This window comes from Thalassophryne amazonica, chromosome 4 (genome assembly GCF_902500255.1).
Source record: "Thalassophryne amazonica chromosome 4, fThaAma1.1, whole genome shotgun sequence".
Classification (NCBI taxonomy): Eukaryota; Metazoa; Chordata; class Actinopteri; order Batrachoidiformes; family Batrachoididae; genus Thalassophryne; species Thalassophryne amazonica.
In genome coordinates, this window is record NC_047106.1 from 120518598 (window position 1) to 120536660 (window position 18063).

Sequence of the window (18063 nt, forward strand, 5' to 3'; positions counted from 1 at the left end):
CTGCGTCCGACACATAACAGAAATTGTGTCGACCAAATATACAGGACTGTAGCAATAATGTAGCAATGATAGTAGTCTGTTATTCTTGTTTACACTACAATATGTCTCCTCCCATATTAAGAGTGTGGAAAAACTCTCAGATCTCTGACACTTAAAAACTTTGACAAAATATGTATTTCCTGCTTTCATTAACCGGAAAAACACAAGTTTCTTCTCACATCAGTCAATGATGATGGTTCTCCAAGATCTGTCACACTGACAGCCTCTCTTCGCTCTGCAATATATGCTCTAATGCCACTTCTAAAAGAGATTCTTCTGCACAAGATGTGAAAAGATTCACAGGTAACTTTGAAAAGTCCACCTGGAATTTCTTACCTGAAAGGCCACTGATGACAGACAGAAGGAGAAATGGTTTCCATTGTGACCCCATACTTGTTGAAGAGGGTCAGTCTGCAAGAATGTTAGCAGGTCTGCTTCTTCATTAAAGCTGTGCCTAAAGAGAAAAACATCAGTTAGCAGGAGGATATAACACAGATTACCTGGAATTCCAAAGAACATTGCGACCAGTCCAAAACTTTCTACTGCTCTCACGATACAACAGTGTCATATTCATGTCAACATCCAATCAAATAATCCCCTTTTATGTTTTTCAATTTCATTTTTCAATTTATGTTCAGTTATATAGCGCCAAATCACAATAAAGTTGCCTCAAGGCACTTCCCACAAGTAAGGTCTAACCTTACCAACCCCCAGAGCAAGCACACAGGCAACAGTGGTAAGGAAAAACTATCTCTGAGGAAGAAACCTCAAGCAGACCAGACTCAAAGAGGATGACCCTCTGCGTGGGCCATGCTACCAACAAAAAATACAAAACAATACACAAAACGAATATACTGGAAATGTTGCCGGTTTACAGGAGAGAGGGGTTTCAGGAACAGATACCACACCAATCTCTGGATGTAGCCGCACCTCAAAAAGAGAGAAAAGAAAAAAAAAAAAAACAGAATCAGGCATCAGAAAGACAACAAATACAGTATAATTTGTCAGCATTAAGCAACAAGAAAAACAAAAGAAGAAAAAAATGGCCACAAGGCCTAAGCTTCACTAAAATACCCAGAATTTAGATAAAGTTGAGGCTGTGGCTCACTCCGTTTTCTAATAAAATTAATTTAAAAGAGTAAAAACAGTAACATACTATTCCAGTATGCTAGCCATACGAAAGGGGAAATAAGTGCGTCTTAAGTCTGGACTTGAAAGTCTCTACAGAATCTGACTGTTTTATTGAAGCAGGGAGATCATTCCACAGAACAGGGGAATGATAAGAGAAAGCTCTGTGACCTGCAGAATTTTTATTCATTCTACTGACACAAACTAGTCATCCACCCTGAGAACGCAAACCCTGGGACGCTTCGTAGGGTTTAAGTAGGTCAGCTAAGTAGGGAGGTGCCAGTGCATGAACAATTAGGCTTGTAGCAGAACCTTAAAATCTGATCTCATAGGGATAGGAGACAGTGAAGAGATGCCAAAATGGGTGTATTGTGGTCAGACTTTCTGCTTCATGTTCAAAGTCTGGCAGCAGCATTTTGAACAAGCTGGAGACCCCTAATGCTGGACTGCGGTAAACCAGAAAATAGAAAAATGCAGTAGTCCAATCTAGAAGAGACAAATGCATGAATCAGGGTCTCAGCATCAGCCATAGACAGGGTGGGATGAATATTCTCTATATTTTGGAGGTGGAAGAAAGCAGTACTCCTCTTCTTTCAAATGTGGAGGACAGCGTAGGATCAAAAATTACAAGAAGGTTCCTCACTTTGACAGTGTAATGTATCACATGAACCTAGGCTAACTGTTAACTGGTCAAATTGATGCTGATGTCTCACTGGACCAATAATCATCATTTCAGTCTTATCAGAGTTTAAAAGTAGGATGTTGCTAGACATCTAGCTTCTCACTGATACAAGGCAATCTTCTAAGGATTTTATGTGGATGAAATTACCAGCAGCTATCAGCATGGATAACTGAGTATCATCAGCATAGCAGTGAAAGGTAATCCCAAAATGCCACAATATGTGCCCAAGGGGTGCTATATAAAGGGAGAAAAGCAGTGAGCCTAAGACGGACCCCTCTGGAACCCCAAATTTCATGTCACTAAGGTTAGAGGTAGTGTTCAAAACAGAGTGAGAATGACTGGTCAGGTATGACGTCAAACACGCAAGAGTATTCCCAGTAATCCCAAAAGGATTCCCCAGCCTATCGAGTAGAATATGATGATCCACGGTATCAAATGCAGCACTGAGATCTAACAGCACCAGAACCGCAGTGGTGTCCGAATCCATTGTAAACAGAAGATCATTCACCACTTTACTGAGAGCTGTCTCTATGGAATGATATTTTGTAAAAGCACACTGCAGTGGCTCAAAGACATTATTCTCAGTAAGGTAGGTCACGAGCTACTGTGAAACTGCTTTTTCCAGAATTTTAGAGCAAAATGATAGATTTGATATTGGCTTATAGATTTCAATACACTGGGATTGAGATTAGATTTCTTAAATCATGTTTAATCACTGCAGTTTTGAAACATTTAGGAACAGATCCAGAAGTTAATGAGAGATTCATAATTTCCTGCACAGTCGGCCCAAGAGTGGGCCACAGGTCCTTAAACATTTTTGTTGGTATAGGATCAAATAAGAAGGTTTTGCTTTTTGTAGATGTTCCGGGTTTCATCAGCACGCCTACTGAGATATTATTGAATTTTGTAAATCTCAGTAATACCTCAGTAATGGCACCCACCTCAGTAGCAGGGTGTAGTGGCTGGGTTAAGGCATGCTGGGATATGTTTAACCTAATGTCTTCTATTTTCTTCTCAAAGTAATTCAGGAAATCTTGTGCTGTAAAAGGAGACTGATAAACAGGTGATTGTCCATGTATAAGTGTTGCCACAGTGTTGAAAAAGAACTCTGAGTTATGCTTGGTTTTGCTGATCAAATCAGAGTAGGTCTGCTTTGTAGCCAGTAGTGCATGCTTATAGTCTAAGATAGCATCACACCACGCAAGGTGGAATACTTCTAATTTTGAACTACGCCATTTCCATTCTTGACCTCTAGCCTTATGCTTGAGTTCACGCAAGTTATTGAACCAAGGTGACTGTGTTTTGGCGGGGCGTGGTTTTAACAAAGATGGCACAATCATGTCGAGCGTGGTTTTGAGCACTGAGGTTAAACTATTCTCAAGGCTGTCTCCTGATTGGGCATTTGCCAAACGTGAAGCTAAAATATCAGGCAGTCTAGCTTTGAGTTCAACATATTTGAGAAGTTGATGTGTCATGCAGCTGCCATGCAACAGATTTCATTAACAAGGACAAAAAAGCATACCATATTCGCCCCTCTGATGGGTGAAATTGGTACGCTTTAAATCATCGTTCTGAGCTCATGGGTTGTTGAGATACCTTTGACCTAGCTATTATAAAATCTAATCACCTCTCGGTAGCTGTCGAAGTAATATTCCCATGAGGTTTGATCCATCTCAGCATCTTGGTTATTGAGATATGCAAAAAAGGTGTTTAGCCTTGACTTTGACATTTTACTAAACTACTCCAAAATCTAATCAACACCAGACATATATTCAGTTAATATTCAAACCAAGTTTGAAGGGAATTCATGTAGCCATTTTGAGTTCTCTCTTTCTCTCTCTCACACACACACACATACATACACACACACAAATGCACACACCACACACACACATTTGTGGAAACAATACCCTGATGTTGCCACTTCAACGATGTGCAGGGTAATGAGCATGTTTTTGATGCTGAGTGCCATCAAAAACCTCAGAGAGAGTAACATCATGCAAACTCCACACAGCAAGGAACTTATAGTGGACTCAAAACAAGAGTGCCAACCAATGCCCCACTGAAACTTACTTATGATGTGTCTTAGAATTGAGAAATGTCAAACTTCTACAAATGAGATAATTAGCATGATGGCAACAACAGCATGCTAGTCAAACTGACCAGAAGAGTATGAATATAAATTGATGAGAACACCTCATGGAATAGCTTTGTGTCCATACTGACACCCACCTGCCAGACCTGCGAGATCTGCCTGTGATAATGTCTAATATCTTAAAAAAAAAAAAAAAAAAAAAGTTCATAAATTTCTTTTTTTAACAATATTAATTTGCACATTGCAATGAAAATATTCAGGCACACTGTTCAGCCCTAGTGAGAAAAAGACACAATAAGGTGTGTTCATTTGGAGACCTACAATGACAAAACATGTACTCCGTGTTGCTACAGTACATGCAGTAAAAGGTTCCCTGTTTTTATAACAGGTAGTGTGTACCAGTTCTGTAAGAAGTCTGTGGTAACGATGGGCTGTATAAACCATTAGGCTGATGTTGAGGTTTGATTTTATGGATGCTCCAGATCCAGATCCACTGGATTAAGGATTTTGATTTTGATTGTGGTTTAACCCTCTGGGGCCGACGCCATCGTATATGATGGCTAAGACCAAGCTTTACTAAATTATTAACTTTTTAATGATATGAGATAGAAACTTACTTTTTTGCAGAAAAATTAACTAAGCGGACATTCAAGTCAGCCATCGGCCATCTTTGTACTCCTCATAGAAGCTGTGTGATGACGTGCACAATGTAAGTGTCCAATCGGAATTGGTTCACCGTCACATAGTTTTCCAAAATCCATTCGTAGGGCAGATTCACCTCACGTGAAAAGCCAAAGATCATTTTCAGGAGTGATATGTTACTAGGTGGCCCATTTGAATAGCCCCCTGGGTGCTCCAATGAGTACATACTATTGGGCCCCAAATGCGCCCTGCGCCATTATGCACAGCAATCACCAGTGGTGGGCACAGTTCCAATAATCCGATAACCAATAATTACCTAAGATAATGTTTTCATTATTGGATTATCTTTTTAGATAACTTTAAAAACCATTATCAGACAAATTATCTTGTGATAAATTTTTGTCCAATAATTTTTAGACCGATAATGTGTAAATAAAGCTGAACAGCTACAAATATTTATAAAACTTAAAATCAGTTGAGCACCTAACTGTTAAATGTTGTGTAGCTGATGTGTAGTTCTACCCTCTGCAAAACAGAGAAGAGCTGCTATAAGAACAAACCGCTCTGTCCTCTGTAGACAAAGGAGAAGTGGTCCCCCAATCAATCAATCAATCAATCAATCAATCAATCAATAAAAACTCATTTCTCTTAACCCCATACTGATACATGGGCAATATCACCCAAGTCATCCAGAGGCATACATTTTTAACATTTGGTTCAACTGTTAACCAAACTAATGTCGGACAAGTTATTTAAATTAATGTCATGTCTCAAGTTTTATAAAGTGAAAATATCAGATATACGTTTTAGTTTTAAAGTAATGTGCTAATTTTTAAGGTTTTAGTGTGGATATATGCTGTGTCCAGCAGTGCATTATGGGTAGGATAGGGTGAAACACTCTGATCAGGCTCTACGGACAACAGCATTAAACTCTAGTGCCTAAAACTCTCGTGAATATATTCTCTGGGTTTTTAGATGTTGTTATTCTGTCTGTGTTTATTAAATTCCACGCATCTTAAATGTAACAGACACGGATTATCTGGAATTTTGTTTTGGCAAGTTTTCAAGGTCTCTACTGCCATCTACTGGCCAGTAGTGTTCATTCACCCTATTGAAGTATCCCATAATCCCTTGTGTGCCAGAGAGTTGCTACAGTCAACAACATATACAGAATCAACATGATGACAGTTGTAAATTAATATTATACTACAAAATGTATTTTTTTATGCTTTTTGTCACATTAATAAGAGACTGTTGCATGATACCCTGAAAACTTGCTAAAATAATTATAACAATCTGTCAATCAATGTCTGTTACGTTTAATCTGTGTGGAATTTAATAAACGCAAACCAAATTTCAGACACATTATATATGTATATTAGTCTGGAACAAAGAGGACAAACAGTGTTGTAAAGAACAATAATCAAGACATTAAAGAGCAACCTTCACTTTCCTCCAGAACGACATGATCAGGAAGCGATTGTAGCTCACAGCAGCTCCCATTGAAAATAACGGAGAGACAGCCTGTGATTCTTTGCATAAAATAAACACAATAACAATGTCTATAAACCCAGATAATGTATTCACAAGAGTTTTAGGCACAATATAAAAATAGTTTTATGTTGCAATGTTAATGGTGTTGTCTGTGTGCAGCGGACGGTTAAAGTGCAGCGTGATCAGAGCGTCTCAATGCAGTTCTCAATGTTACTGAGATCTCCCAGCGCGGCGACCTCTCTAAGGTTTTGTGGGATTTGAAACGTCAATAAGGAGAATAGCCAACACTTATGTGTCAAGACAATATTGAGTGCATGTTTTACAATATAATAAAACGTGCACACAACATCATAAAACATGCGCACATTCTCTCCACATGCAAAACATTTTGCGATGACACTTCCAGGGCTCCACAAAAATGCCTGTTTTTACAAATAAAAAAATAGAATATTTTACAAAAGCACATTTATTTATAAACAACAGCACACGACACACGTCACATTAATGTGTTGGTTTACATAATGAATGAGTGAACCAATCAGTGTTTAGCAGAGGCACATTTTACCCAGAATCCTTTGCAACCTGTCTGTGTTTGTTACAAAAACTCAGAATTAGTGCATTATTCAACATTAAAAGATATATGTTATATTTTAACTTTGTACAAATGACAGAATTGACATTAATGGAGTTATTCTATCGGTATTAATGTTATTTATAAATCAAAACCATAAGTCAGCACTGCTTTATTTTCCAAGACCTCCGTCTGACCGGAGCGTTGTGATTGGGTAGAGAGCTGGGCTTTATGGCTGGTTCTGTGCTGGAAGCTATGTAGTAAACAAGAGCTTCCAGCAGGGGGGAAGATGTTCAAAGACAGAAGTGTGGGCTCATTGTTTGGGTTTGTTGTCGCTTTTATTGCTACCAGAAGCGATTGTGGTGTTAAAACTCAAATTCAGTCTATTAGTAGTTGCAAATGTACCAGAGACAATACTGGAATTTATCGGTTATCTGTAACTTCCGATACATTTTTGGGTGGTTGATCATTTTATCTTTATCAAAGATAACTTTTCAGTTAACTTATTATTTATCGAAGTTAATTTTTTTGAGAGCCTCTGATGACAATCTCATGTGCTCAAACAAAAAGTGTGTAACTATCAGGATTGTTCCACTAGCATGTGAATGTTACTGGATAACTCTGTTGCTTTTACCATAAAGACAAAAAAACGCATAGACCATTTTGTATATATTGTTCAAAATGTGCATTTGTGTTTATTGTTTGAACCTTTTTGTTGGACAGTCTTTCACACAAGACCTCAACTTACCTTTATAAAGTGTCAAAACAGTTACTATAGTTTGCTGTGTGTTTTGAATAAATGTGTGTGGAAAATTATTTTCCGCTTTACTTTTTCCTTCCATATTTTTGATTGTAAACCTTTATTACACTTACAAAACACAACAACGCATATATATTATGAAAGCACGGGTTGTCCTGAAAAAAAGAGACATAAAACTCAATTGTGGGATGCAGGGAGAGCTGTTAACAGCAATAATAAAACATTTATGCCAGGCGAGTGAACTGTCCAAAAAATGCCCTCGGACCCCAGAGGGTTAAATTAAATTAAAGCATACTGGGACGTGGGTTCTCTCCAGGTGCTCCGGCTTCCTCCCACATCCAAAGACAAGCAGGTAGGGTGGATTGGAAACTTGAAATTGTCCATAGGTGTGTGTGTGGCTGTGAATGTGCCTGTTTGTCTATATGTGGCCTTGCGACAGGCATCCTGTCCAGGGTGTACTCCGCCTTGCACTCTATGGCTGCTGGGATGGGCTCCAGCCCCCCGCAACCCTTAATTGGACTAAGTGGTTGAAGATGAGTGAGTGATTGGGTACTGGGATGGGGGCCTTAACAGAGTTATGTGCTCTGGCTATGGAGTAACACATGTACTCTTCCACAGAGAGATAACATTTTCTCCTAAACAGCTCAGTAAAGAGCAATATGATGGAGGGGCTGCCAAATAGTACAAGAAGATAAAAGTGTTGCACCAAAGAAACTGAATTAAAAAACAAGAACGAACAATGGATTTTGCTCTTATGATGTACATGTTTGTATAATTGTAACTTTTGTCAGGTTTTTGAGGTTATAATAACACTACTAGCACATTGCCCATGGGGATCCATGGACTCTTGGTTGGATAGTGTTTATAAAATAGGTAGCTGACATTTTTCAAGGGTGGTAATAAATTATGCAAAGTTTCTATAATCAGTTGGAATGGCATGTGAGTACAAAATATTTTTAAAAAACTTAGATCTTAGACTTCAACAGTTTTAAAAAGAACTCTTAGAAAGAAACACATATTTTCAGTTAATTACATATTTTTTATGTTAATTTACTCTCTTAATGTATTTATAGATTGTTTAGGTTCTTGTTTTCATATATACTATTATTATTATTATTATTATTATTATTATTATTATTATCATTTATAATTACTTCTATTTTCTCATTTGATTTTTAAATGGACCACAATGGAAATAAGTGTTTTCACTTTCTTCTGTCAGCCATGTATTTTTATCTTAACATACAGTGAACTTACGACGGTATACAGCTCATACAGGGAATTAAATTCCCTGCTTATCACCCAACATCCTCAGCTGGAACCCATACCTCCTTTCGGGGCCTATTCCAGTAGGAGACGACATGTATGGGCGGCCCCAGCAGTACCCAAAGGGTGCCACCTGGTGGGTGACGGCAACAACTCAGCTCAAGAACTAGGTACTAGGGCTCCCGGCCCTTATTCCAGATCCATGCAGACGAAGACCCAGCTGCCTCCTGGAGCTTGGTCACAGTGGCCCTCCTCAGCCTCGGGGGCAAACCAATGTCGGTCAAAAACCTGATGGTAGAGTGCCCCACAAAGCCTCAGCAACCAACTACTACTGGGTAGACAGAACACTTCCAACCTCGATCTTCACACTGTCCCTTAAGCTTACTGTACCTGGCCAGTTTTCTCTCATAGGCCCATTCCATGTTGGTCTCCCATGATACTGTTAGTTCAACCAACATGACAGCCTTTGCATCATCCGACCACAGTACTATATCCGGCCGCAGAGTGGTGACTGCTATGTGGTGTGGAAAGACTAAAGCCTTCCCAATGTCTGCCTGGATGCTCCACTGTCTCAGTGCACCAACAGAGGTCGCAGTGTCCTGTTTAAGCCTTTTCCTGACCAGCCTTCACGAATGGAATCTCCCGACAGGGCTTTTGAAAGCTGGTTGCTTCACACTGTGTATTCAGGGTGTCCACAAGAACCTTGAGGACTTGATTGTGTCACCATGTATACATCTGTAATGATGAACCACAACTGGCAAGGACATGTTCCAATGTACCCCTCTTTCCACATCTGACGCATGCATTGGACTCAACCAACTTCCACTTCTGCAGGTTGACAGGGGTTGGCAGAAGGTCGTACACTGAGCGCAGCAGAAAGCTAATGCGGAGTGGCTCCATGGACCACAGGTTGGACCAACTGATTCTACGCTCTGAAGCATCCTCCCATGTGGTCCAGGACCCCTGCTGCGCCTGGCCAACTGCCCTCACCGCCCGACTCTCCTCCTCCATCCTCCTTATCTCTTCTATCACCATACCTCTTCTATCCCTCCCATTCTACTTTGACCACCAGTTGTTCTCTCTCCAACCAATACCCACCTTGTCCCTTTGTACAGCACCAACAATCTCCTTCAGTCTGAGGTTATTCTCTGCCTGGTCCAATGTGTCTGCCACAACCCATTTCCTACCACACTCCACATCTGGTTGAGCATCCCTGATGAAGGGATCCTTGGAGTCCCTCAGCTTGAGGTACACCAGGGCCTTTGCTGCCTTAAATTCTTCAACCAGAGAGGTTGTAGGTAACGAGTTTTGCTGATGAGCTATACAGGGCCACATTGGTCAATGATCTTGGTGCTCCAAGCCACCTCCTGATGTGGCTACTCACTGATCTCTCCATAGCTTCCACCTTGGTCATTGTGACAGCATACATCTGGAGCGGCCAGAGAATCCTTGGCAGCAAGCCGAACTGGAAGCACCATACCTTAAACTTACCAGGTAAGCCACAACCATCTATTACCTTCAGTCCTGCCTCTAGCTGTTCCTGCACCTCACCACCTCTGTACTTGTCTGTCACTGGGAGGGAGTATCACCTTCCGAGACTCTTGACTGGTTCGTCGATGACTGTGGGAATTTTCCCACCAGCAATCTCAAAGTGGATACTCTTAGGCTTGCCTTTTACCAAGGAGAGACTTCTGCTTTTCTTAGGCTTAAACTTCATCCGTGCCCAGTCCATCAGCTCATCCAACCGCTGCAGTAATGCTCTTGCTCTCTCTTCCACTTCAATCAAGCCAGTGATGTCATCCATAAATGCCCTCACTGGGGGCATTATGATGCCATCTGCCAGCCTGACTCCAGGTGCCACCCGCTCCGCCCCTCTGATCAACATCTCCATTGCCAGCACAAACAGAAGTGGGGAAATGGTGCATCCCATAGGTATGCCTACCTCTAACGCCTGCCACTTGGTGGTGTACTCAACTGTAGAGAACCTCATGTGGAAAGCACCATAATATGCCATGATGAATTTCCTGACTGTCACTGGAATGTAGAAGAACTCCATAGCCTTCTTTATGAACATGTGAGGCACTGACCCATATGCATTAGCAAGGTCAAGCCAGAACACATGGAGATTCCTCTTCTCCTGCCTTGCATGCTGGATAATATTCCAGATCATGTAAGCATGTTCCAGGCAGCCCGGAGATCCTGGCACGCCAGCGTTCTGCACTGATGTATTGATGTAACCATTCTCCACTGCAAACTTCCTCATCCTTCTGGTCAGAGCACTGAACAAAATCTTCCCTTCCAAATTTAGGAGTGAAATGGGGCGGAACTGTGACAGACCCACTGACTCAGCCTCTTTTGGAATATAAAGTCCATCTGCTAGGCACCAATCAATGTGGACTGCCTGCCGGTCCCACATCAGCCGTAATAACTTCCACAGGAACTTCAGTACCTTAGGGCACTTCTTGTACAATCTGTACGAGAGTCCATTCACTCCTGGAGCACTCTTTGCTCTTGCTCTTCTCACACTCTCCTGCACCTCAGACCATCTCAAGCCTTCCATGTCAAAAGCTACCCCTGGTTCTGTTGGTCTGGGTAGCCCATCCATGTCCGGCAATGGCGCATCCCTGTTGGGGTCTGAGTAGGTTTTGCATAGGTGTTCTTCCAACTCCTCCTGCAGGACTTTCAGTGTACCACTTTTACTTTGCTCAAAGAGGGACTTTGCAAAACTATATGGGTTCTTAATAAACCGCTCCCTCTTTCTCCTCTTCTGCTTTCTCTTCTTTCTTGCATACTCAGCCCTACTGATAGCCTGAATTCGCTTCCTGATATCTTCCATGAGTACCAGGAAGCCTTCCTTCTGATGCTGAGCAGCATCCTTCCACTGCCTCTTCAACAGTTCCTCTCAGACTACACTCAAGAACTGTTGTCAGCTCATCATCAAGATCCTTCCAGCAGGAACAATCACTCATTTTTGGCCACTTGATCCACTCCTTGGATTCAACATCGCCGGGTGCTAACTGCCGCTGAGCTGGGGGTACTTGGGCACTGTGGTGTTGCTCCTGGCCCATGCTCCCCTCAACTGCCTTATCAACAATTATTCTGACTAGACAATCTGCGCTGCTCTGCAGCTTTCAGACACCCCATCTTAGTCCGATGGATCTTCATCCCTTTTATTGTCTTGAACTCTCTTGAACACCAAACAACAAGCTGTCGTGGTCCGTGGGCTAAATCCAGTTTCGTCAACGGTATCATCCTTGGGCTCCTCATTCTCCCCCCCTCTCGGGTCGCCCTGGGGGTATTCTCCAGTAGTATTACTCATAGCTTAGCAAGGTGTGATTGTACTACCAGAGCACTCTCACTGGCACTGTGGGCTGCCAACCCACAGGCCCCTAGGTGCCGTCTCTCCAGGCTGTCTCCTTCTTTCAGGTAGTCAACCGTCTTTCCGATAGTCAATCGTCTTTCCGATGGAAAACTGGCCTTTCCCAGTAGTCTTATTATGTCAATACAGCTCATACAGGGAATTCAATTCCCTGCTTATCACCCACCATCCTCAGCTGGAACCCATACCTCCTTTCGGGGCCTATTCCAGTAGGAGACGACATGTATGGGCAGCCCCAGCAGTACCCAAAGGGTGCCACCTGGTGGGTGACGGCAACAACTCAGCTCAAGAACTAGGTACTAGGGCTCCCGGCCCAAGACTCAGCTGCCTCCTGGAGCTTGGTCACAGTGGCCCTCCTCAGCCTCGGGGGCAAACCAATGTCGGTCAAAAACCTGATGGTAGAGCGCCCCACAAAGCCTCGGCACCAACTTCTACTGGGTAGACAGAACACTTCCAACCTCGATCTTCACATTGTCCCTTAAGCTCACTGTACCTGGCCAGTTTTCTCTCATAGGCCCATTCCATGTTGGTCTCCCATGATACTGTTAGTTCAACCAACATGACAGCCTTTGCATCATCCGACGACAGTACTATCCAGAGTCACCACTCTGCGGCATAATCTGGTGTGGAAAGACTAAAGCCTTCCAAATGTCTGCCTTGATGCTCCACTGTCTCAGTGCACCAACAGAGGTAGCAGTGTCCTGTTTAAGCCTTTTCCTGACCGTAGAACCAGCCTTCACAAATGGAATCTCCCGACAGGGCTTTTGAAAGCTGGTTGCTAACACACACTGTGTATTCAGGGCATCCACAAGAACCTTGAGGACTTGATTGTGTCGCCATGTATACATCTGTAATGATGAACCACAACCGGTAAGGACTCCTCCGCACATCTGTCTTAATGTGCTGATGTCCACGTCTTTTCACAATTCCTGTGCTAGTCAGACGACATACCAGATCAAGACAGCGTCCAGTTTAGAAATGAACGGCACATTCCAATGTTACAGGAGTTTTTGTCATGGAAAGAGGAGCGGAATTCCACGCGTCGCGGTGGAGCTGCATGGCGCAAAGCAACGCAGTGATGAAGCCTTCCAGGACATGTTCGGGCATGTCCAGCTCATGCACAATCACAATCAGATAATCGCACGACTGAAAAGCAAACCGGAATCCATCTGAAATCCACATGAAAGCTGTCTTTGTGAGACCAACACGGAGGTGGTTTTGTGCCGCATAATGAACGGCTCCGTGGCGCGTCCCTCCGCTTTTCTTTCCATAAAAAAACTCCTGTAACAGTGGAATGTGCCGAAAAAGTGCTGATGCCCATGACTTCTGCCTTTTGTGAAAGTCAGACGAGGTCCCGGATCAACAAAGCCGTCACGTTGGAAATGATCTGGTTGTTTCAGCGGGGTCTGAGCCTGTCGATCGGCGCTGGGAGTGCGCCGCACTCTCAGCAGTGTGGGCCGTCCTTAAAGCGGCAGTAACACTCCTTAATCTGTATAATCCCCATAAAATCGTCCCTGAAAGCCATATTAATTTTCAGAACGGTGTCCACCTGGAGGTCTTTCACAGTTTCTGGAAAAAAAAATTGATGGCAGCAAAGCTCCAAATCATTCAGACATTTATTCGCAATAAAAAAAACGACGAGAGGGGTGGACCAGTGCTCACTCAAAGCCTACTCACAGGTGAATGACGCAACCGACAGGCGTGAAGGTTCAAGCTTGTCTGATGCAATCACACGTGATTCAAATCCATATGGTTTTTGAAAAAAATAAAAAGGTGGATACTTTTCTAACAGACCTCCGTATAGTATATATATATATATATATATATATATATATAGATATATATATATATATATACACTCAACAAAAATATAAACGCAACACTTTTGGTTTGCTCCCATTTTGTATGAGATGAACTCAAGATCTAAACTTTTTCCACATACACATATCACCATTTCCCTCAAATATTGTTCACAAAACCAGTCTAAATCTGTGATACTGAGCACTTCCCTTTGCTGAGATAATCCATCCCACCGCACAGGTGTGCCATACCAAGATGCTGATTAGACACCATGATTAGTGCACAGGTGTTCCTTAGACTGCCCACAATAAAAGGCACTCTGAAAGGTGCTAGTTTATCACACAGCACAATGCCACAGATGTCGCAAGATTTAAGGGAGCGTGCAGTGGCATGCTGACAGCAGGAATGTCAACCAGAGCTGTTGCTCGTGTATTGAATGTTCATTTCTCTATCATAGCGTCTCCAAAGGCGTTTCAGAGAATTGGCAGGTACATCCAACCAGCCTCACAACCGCAGACCACGTTGTAACCACACCAGCCCAGGACCTCCACATCCAGCATGTTCACCTCCAAGATCGTCTGAGACCAGCCACTCGAACAGCTGCTGAAACAATTGGTTTGCATAACCAAAGCATTTCTGCACAAACTGTCAGAAACCGTCTCAGGGAAGCTCAGCTGCATGCTCGTCGTCCTCATCGGGGTCTCGACCTGACGTTCGTCGTCGTAACTGACTTGAGTGGGCAAATGCTCACATTCGCTGGTGTTTGGCATGTTGGAGAGGTGTTCTCTTCACGGATGAATCCTGGTTCACACTGTCCAGCGCAGATGGCAGACAGCGTGTGTGGCATTGTGTGGGTGAGCGGTTTTCTGATGTCAATGTTGTGGATCTAGTGGCCCATGGTGGCGGTGGGGTTATGGTATGGGCAGGCGTCTGTTATGGACAAGAACACAGGTCCATTTTATTGATGACATTTTGAATGCACAGAGATACCGTGACGAGATCCTGAGGCCCATTGTTGTGCCATACATCCAAGAACAGCACCTCATGTTGCAGCAGGATAATGCACGGCCCCATGTTGCAAGGATCTGTACACAATTCTTGGAAGCTGAAAATGTCCCAGGTTCTTGCATGGCCGGCATACTCACCGGACATGTCACCCATTGAGCATGTTTGGGATGCTCTGGACCAGCGTATACGAAGCGTGTACCAGTTCCTGCCAATATCCAGCAACTTCGCACAGCCATTGTAGAGGAGTGGACCAACATTCCACAGGCCACAATTGACAACCTGATCAACGTCTATGCGAAGGAGATGTGTTGCACTGCATGAGGCAAATGGTGGTCACACCAGATACTGACTGGTATCCCCCCCCAATAAAACAAAACTACACCTTTCAGAGTGGCCTTTATTGTGGACAGTCTAAGCACACCTGTGCACTAATCATGGTGTCCTAATCAGCATCTTGTTATGACACACCTGTGAGGTTGGATGGATTATCTCAGCAAAGGAGAAGTGCTCACTATCACAGATTTAGACTGGTTTGTGAACAATATTTGAGGGAAATGGTGATACTGTGTATGTGAAAAAAGTTTTAGATCTTTGAGTTCATCTCATACAAAATGGGAGCAAAACCAAAAGTGTTGCATTTATATTTTTGTTGAGTGTATATATATATACACCAAAGAAATGTTTTATCTGGATGTGTCTGCACCCGGGAGACTACCTTGGGAAGGGTTAGGCACCAGATTAATTTCAGATGAATCATGAAGTAGCTACAATGCTTCAGGTATGTCAGCAGGAGTTTTAAGTGCCACCACAAAACAAAGCCAATCACACTTAAAAAAAAAAAAATGATATCTCTAGGAGACACTTTGTCCACTGCTCCAGAAGGGCAGCAACATCAGTTTTATGAGGCAATTTCAATCTTTGCATTATCACTAAAACTTTTATCCAGCAGGCATACCCACTTACAAATTGCTTTCAGAAATCTTTTAGTGAAAGACTAATGATGGTGTTGTGCTGACAAAATGATGCATGTTTGATCTGACAGGACCCACCCTCTTCAACTCACATGCTTCAGATGCCACTAACCCAACTGAGATGGATAAGTGTGCAAAGTATTCAGTGTTAGTGAGCTGATTTATAGAAAGTTGATCCTGTGCAGAGGATTCTACACCTTCACAGAAAATCACAAAAAAGGAAAGGTTCTCACCTGCTTCAACATGATAAGAGGTGAGCAGCACATCGCTGGAATTATGCATGTCGTGTTCTGAAGCAGTGATGCTTGATGGAATGCACATCCACAGATATTTTGCTGCTTTCTGATTTCCTCCATTTCTCATATTTAATCATCTTAGGTGTTTACATAAATTGTAATATAACACAAAAACAATGGGCCTGGTCTTGTTGGCAAATGCAAAAATGAGCTGGGCAGACAGCACAAATCCATTTAGGGCATGTCCTAGTGCACATTGCTATTTAACCCTCTGGGGTCTGAAGGAATTTTTTTTTTTTTGGACAGTTCACTCGCCTGGCATAAATGTTTTATTATTGCTGTTAAAACCTCACCCTGCATCCCACAATCAAGTGGTATGACTCTTTTTTTTCAGAACAACCTGTACCTTCAGAATATATATGCTATAGTGGTGTTTTATAAGTGTAATAAAGGTTTACAATCAGAAATAAGAAAGGAAAAAATAAAGTGGAAATAATTTTCACACACATTTATTCAAAATACGCAGCAAACTATATTAAGCAACTATATTGCAACTTTATAAAGGTAGTTTGGGATCTTGTGCAAAAGAATATATAAAATAAAGGTTGTAACAATAAACACAAATGCCCATCTTGAACAATATATACAAAATGGTCTATGCGTTTTGTTTGTCTTTATGCCACATCTCAAAACAATTTCTGTCTGCTATTACACAAAGGCCTAAATCACAAACTTTTTACTTCCATGGAGTTTGACTCCCTTTTGGAATGAGTTCCTGCACTGAGTAACACATCGCTGCTCCTAACAATCTTTGGCCTACCAATTGAGACTGCTCTGCCCTATGATAAGACATTGGAAAACCATGTCACGGTGAACCAATTCCGATTGGACACTCACATTGTGCACCTCCACACAGGTTCTATGAGGAGTACAAACATGGTGGATGGCTGGCTCGAAAGTCCGCTTAGTTAATTTTTCTGCAAAAAAGTAAGTTTCTATCATAATTAAAATTATAAATTTAGTAAAAGTTGTGCTCAGCCATCGTATATGACAGCGTCGGCCCCAGAGGGTTAAGTGGTTTGAAATGTCAGCTCCAAGGGGCTGGATCTACCATGTACATTATGCATGGGCGTGTTGTAATCCCAACATAATATCAACCAATCAGAGAGGTATCTGTCATTCCCTTTAAACCAGGCTGTGCCAGACACAGTTCTGTGGCACTGAGGAAGCAGACACAAGTGAAAGGTGCGAACATGTCAGAGTGCAGGCAGAGGCCAGCACTTCATTTTATCGTGTCTTACAGTTATATAATATTGCGTGTGTCGGGGGAGAGTTAAATATGACTAATGTGCATGTCATTGAGATGCAACAGCAACAGCTTTGAGAATGGCTCTATAAGAAACAGAGTCACGTTTCTCCCTCCATTTTTGTTCCCTCTACATTGGCCATAATATGTTGTCATACTAATATTACACTCTTGCGTGCAACTGATGACAGAATGTGCAGGCAAGCAAGTATATGTATTGTGGACCCACTGATGGAAGGTGCATCTGAATGTTATGCTATGTATAGTGCCAGGCAAAGCTAGATGTTGGATTTTTTTTCGTGGTTTGAAGAACAAACGCTTTCTGGTTATGGACAATATTATATCAATATTGTGTGGGTTTGTGATTTTCTTGGATGTAGACAAAGATACAGAATTTTAATGCCTTCCTGGACATGGCCATCAGAAATGTATCTGTATGTCGTGAAGGTACTGAAAAGTATTGTAAAGACATTCACTTGTTCCTGCAGTGACATTCATGGTTCATTCATTGAACAACACCTGGGAAGAACTTACAACTTATGAGTCATAAGGTCTGTGGGTAGTGGTGTTTATCAATGCTAATACCTTTGCAGGAGAACAAAGGTCCAAGTCTTTCAGGTCCCAGTACTTCCTGCCATAATCTATGGTTATGAAACTTCAATGCACCAATGACTTAAGATGATGGC

The 18063-nt window shown here is 42.2% G+C and overlaps 1 protein-coding gene across 1 annotated transcript in view; it reads right to left on the reverse strand.

Moving 5' to 3' along the window:
* cntn5 (contactin 5) overlaps positions 1 to 18063 on the reverse strand; it is a 918586-nt gene that overhangs the window by 651756 nt on the left and 248767 nt on the right. The window contains exon 2 of the mRNA XM_034168485.1: positions 376 to 493. Within this exon, the coding sequence (XP_034024376.1) occupies positions 376 to 430 (55 nt within the window). The 5' untranslated portion in view covers positions 431 to 493. The remainder of the gene's footprint in view (positions 1 to 375; positions 494 to 18063) is intronic.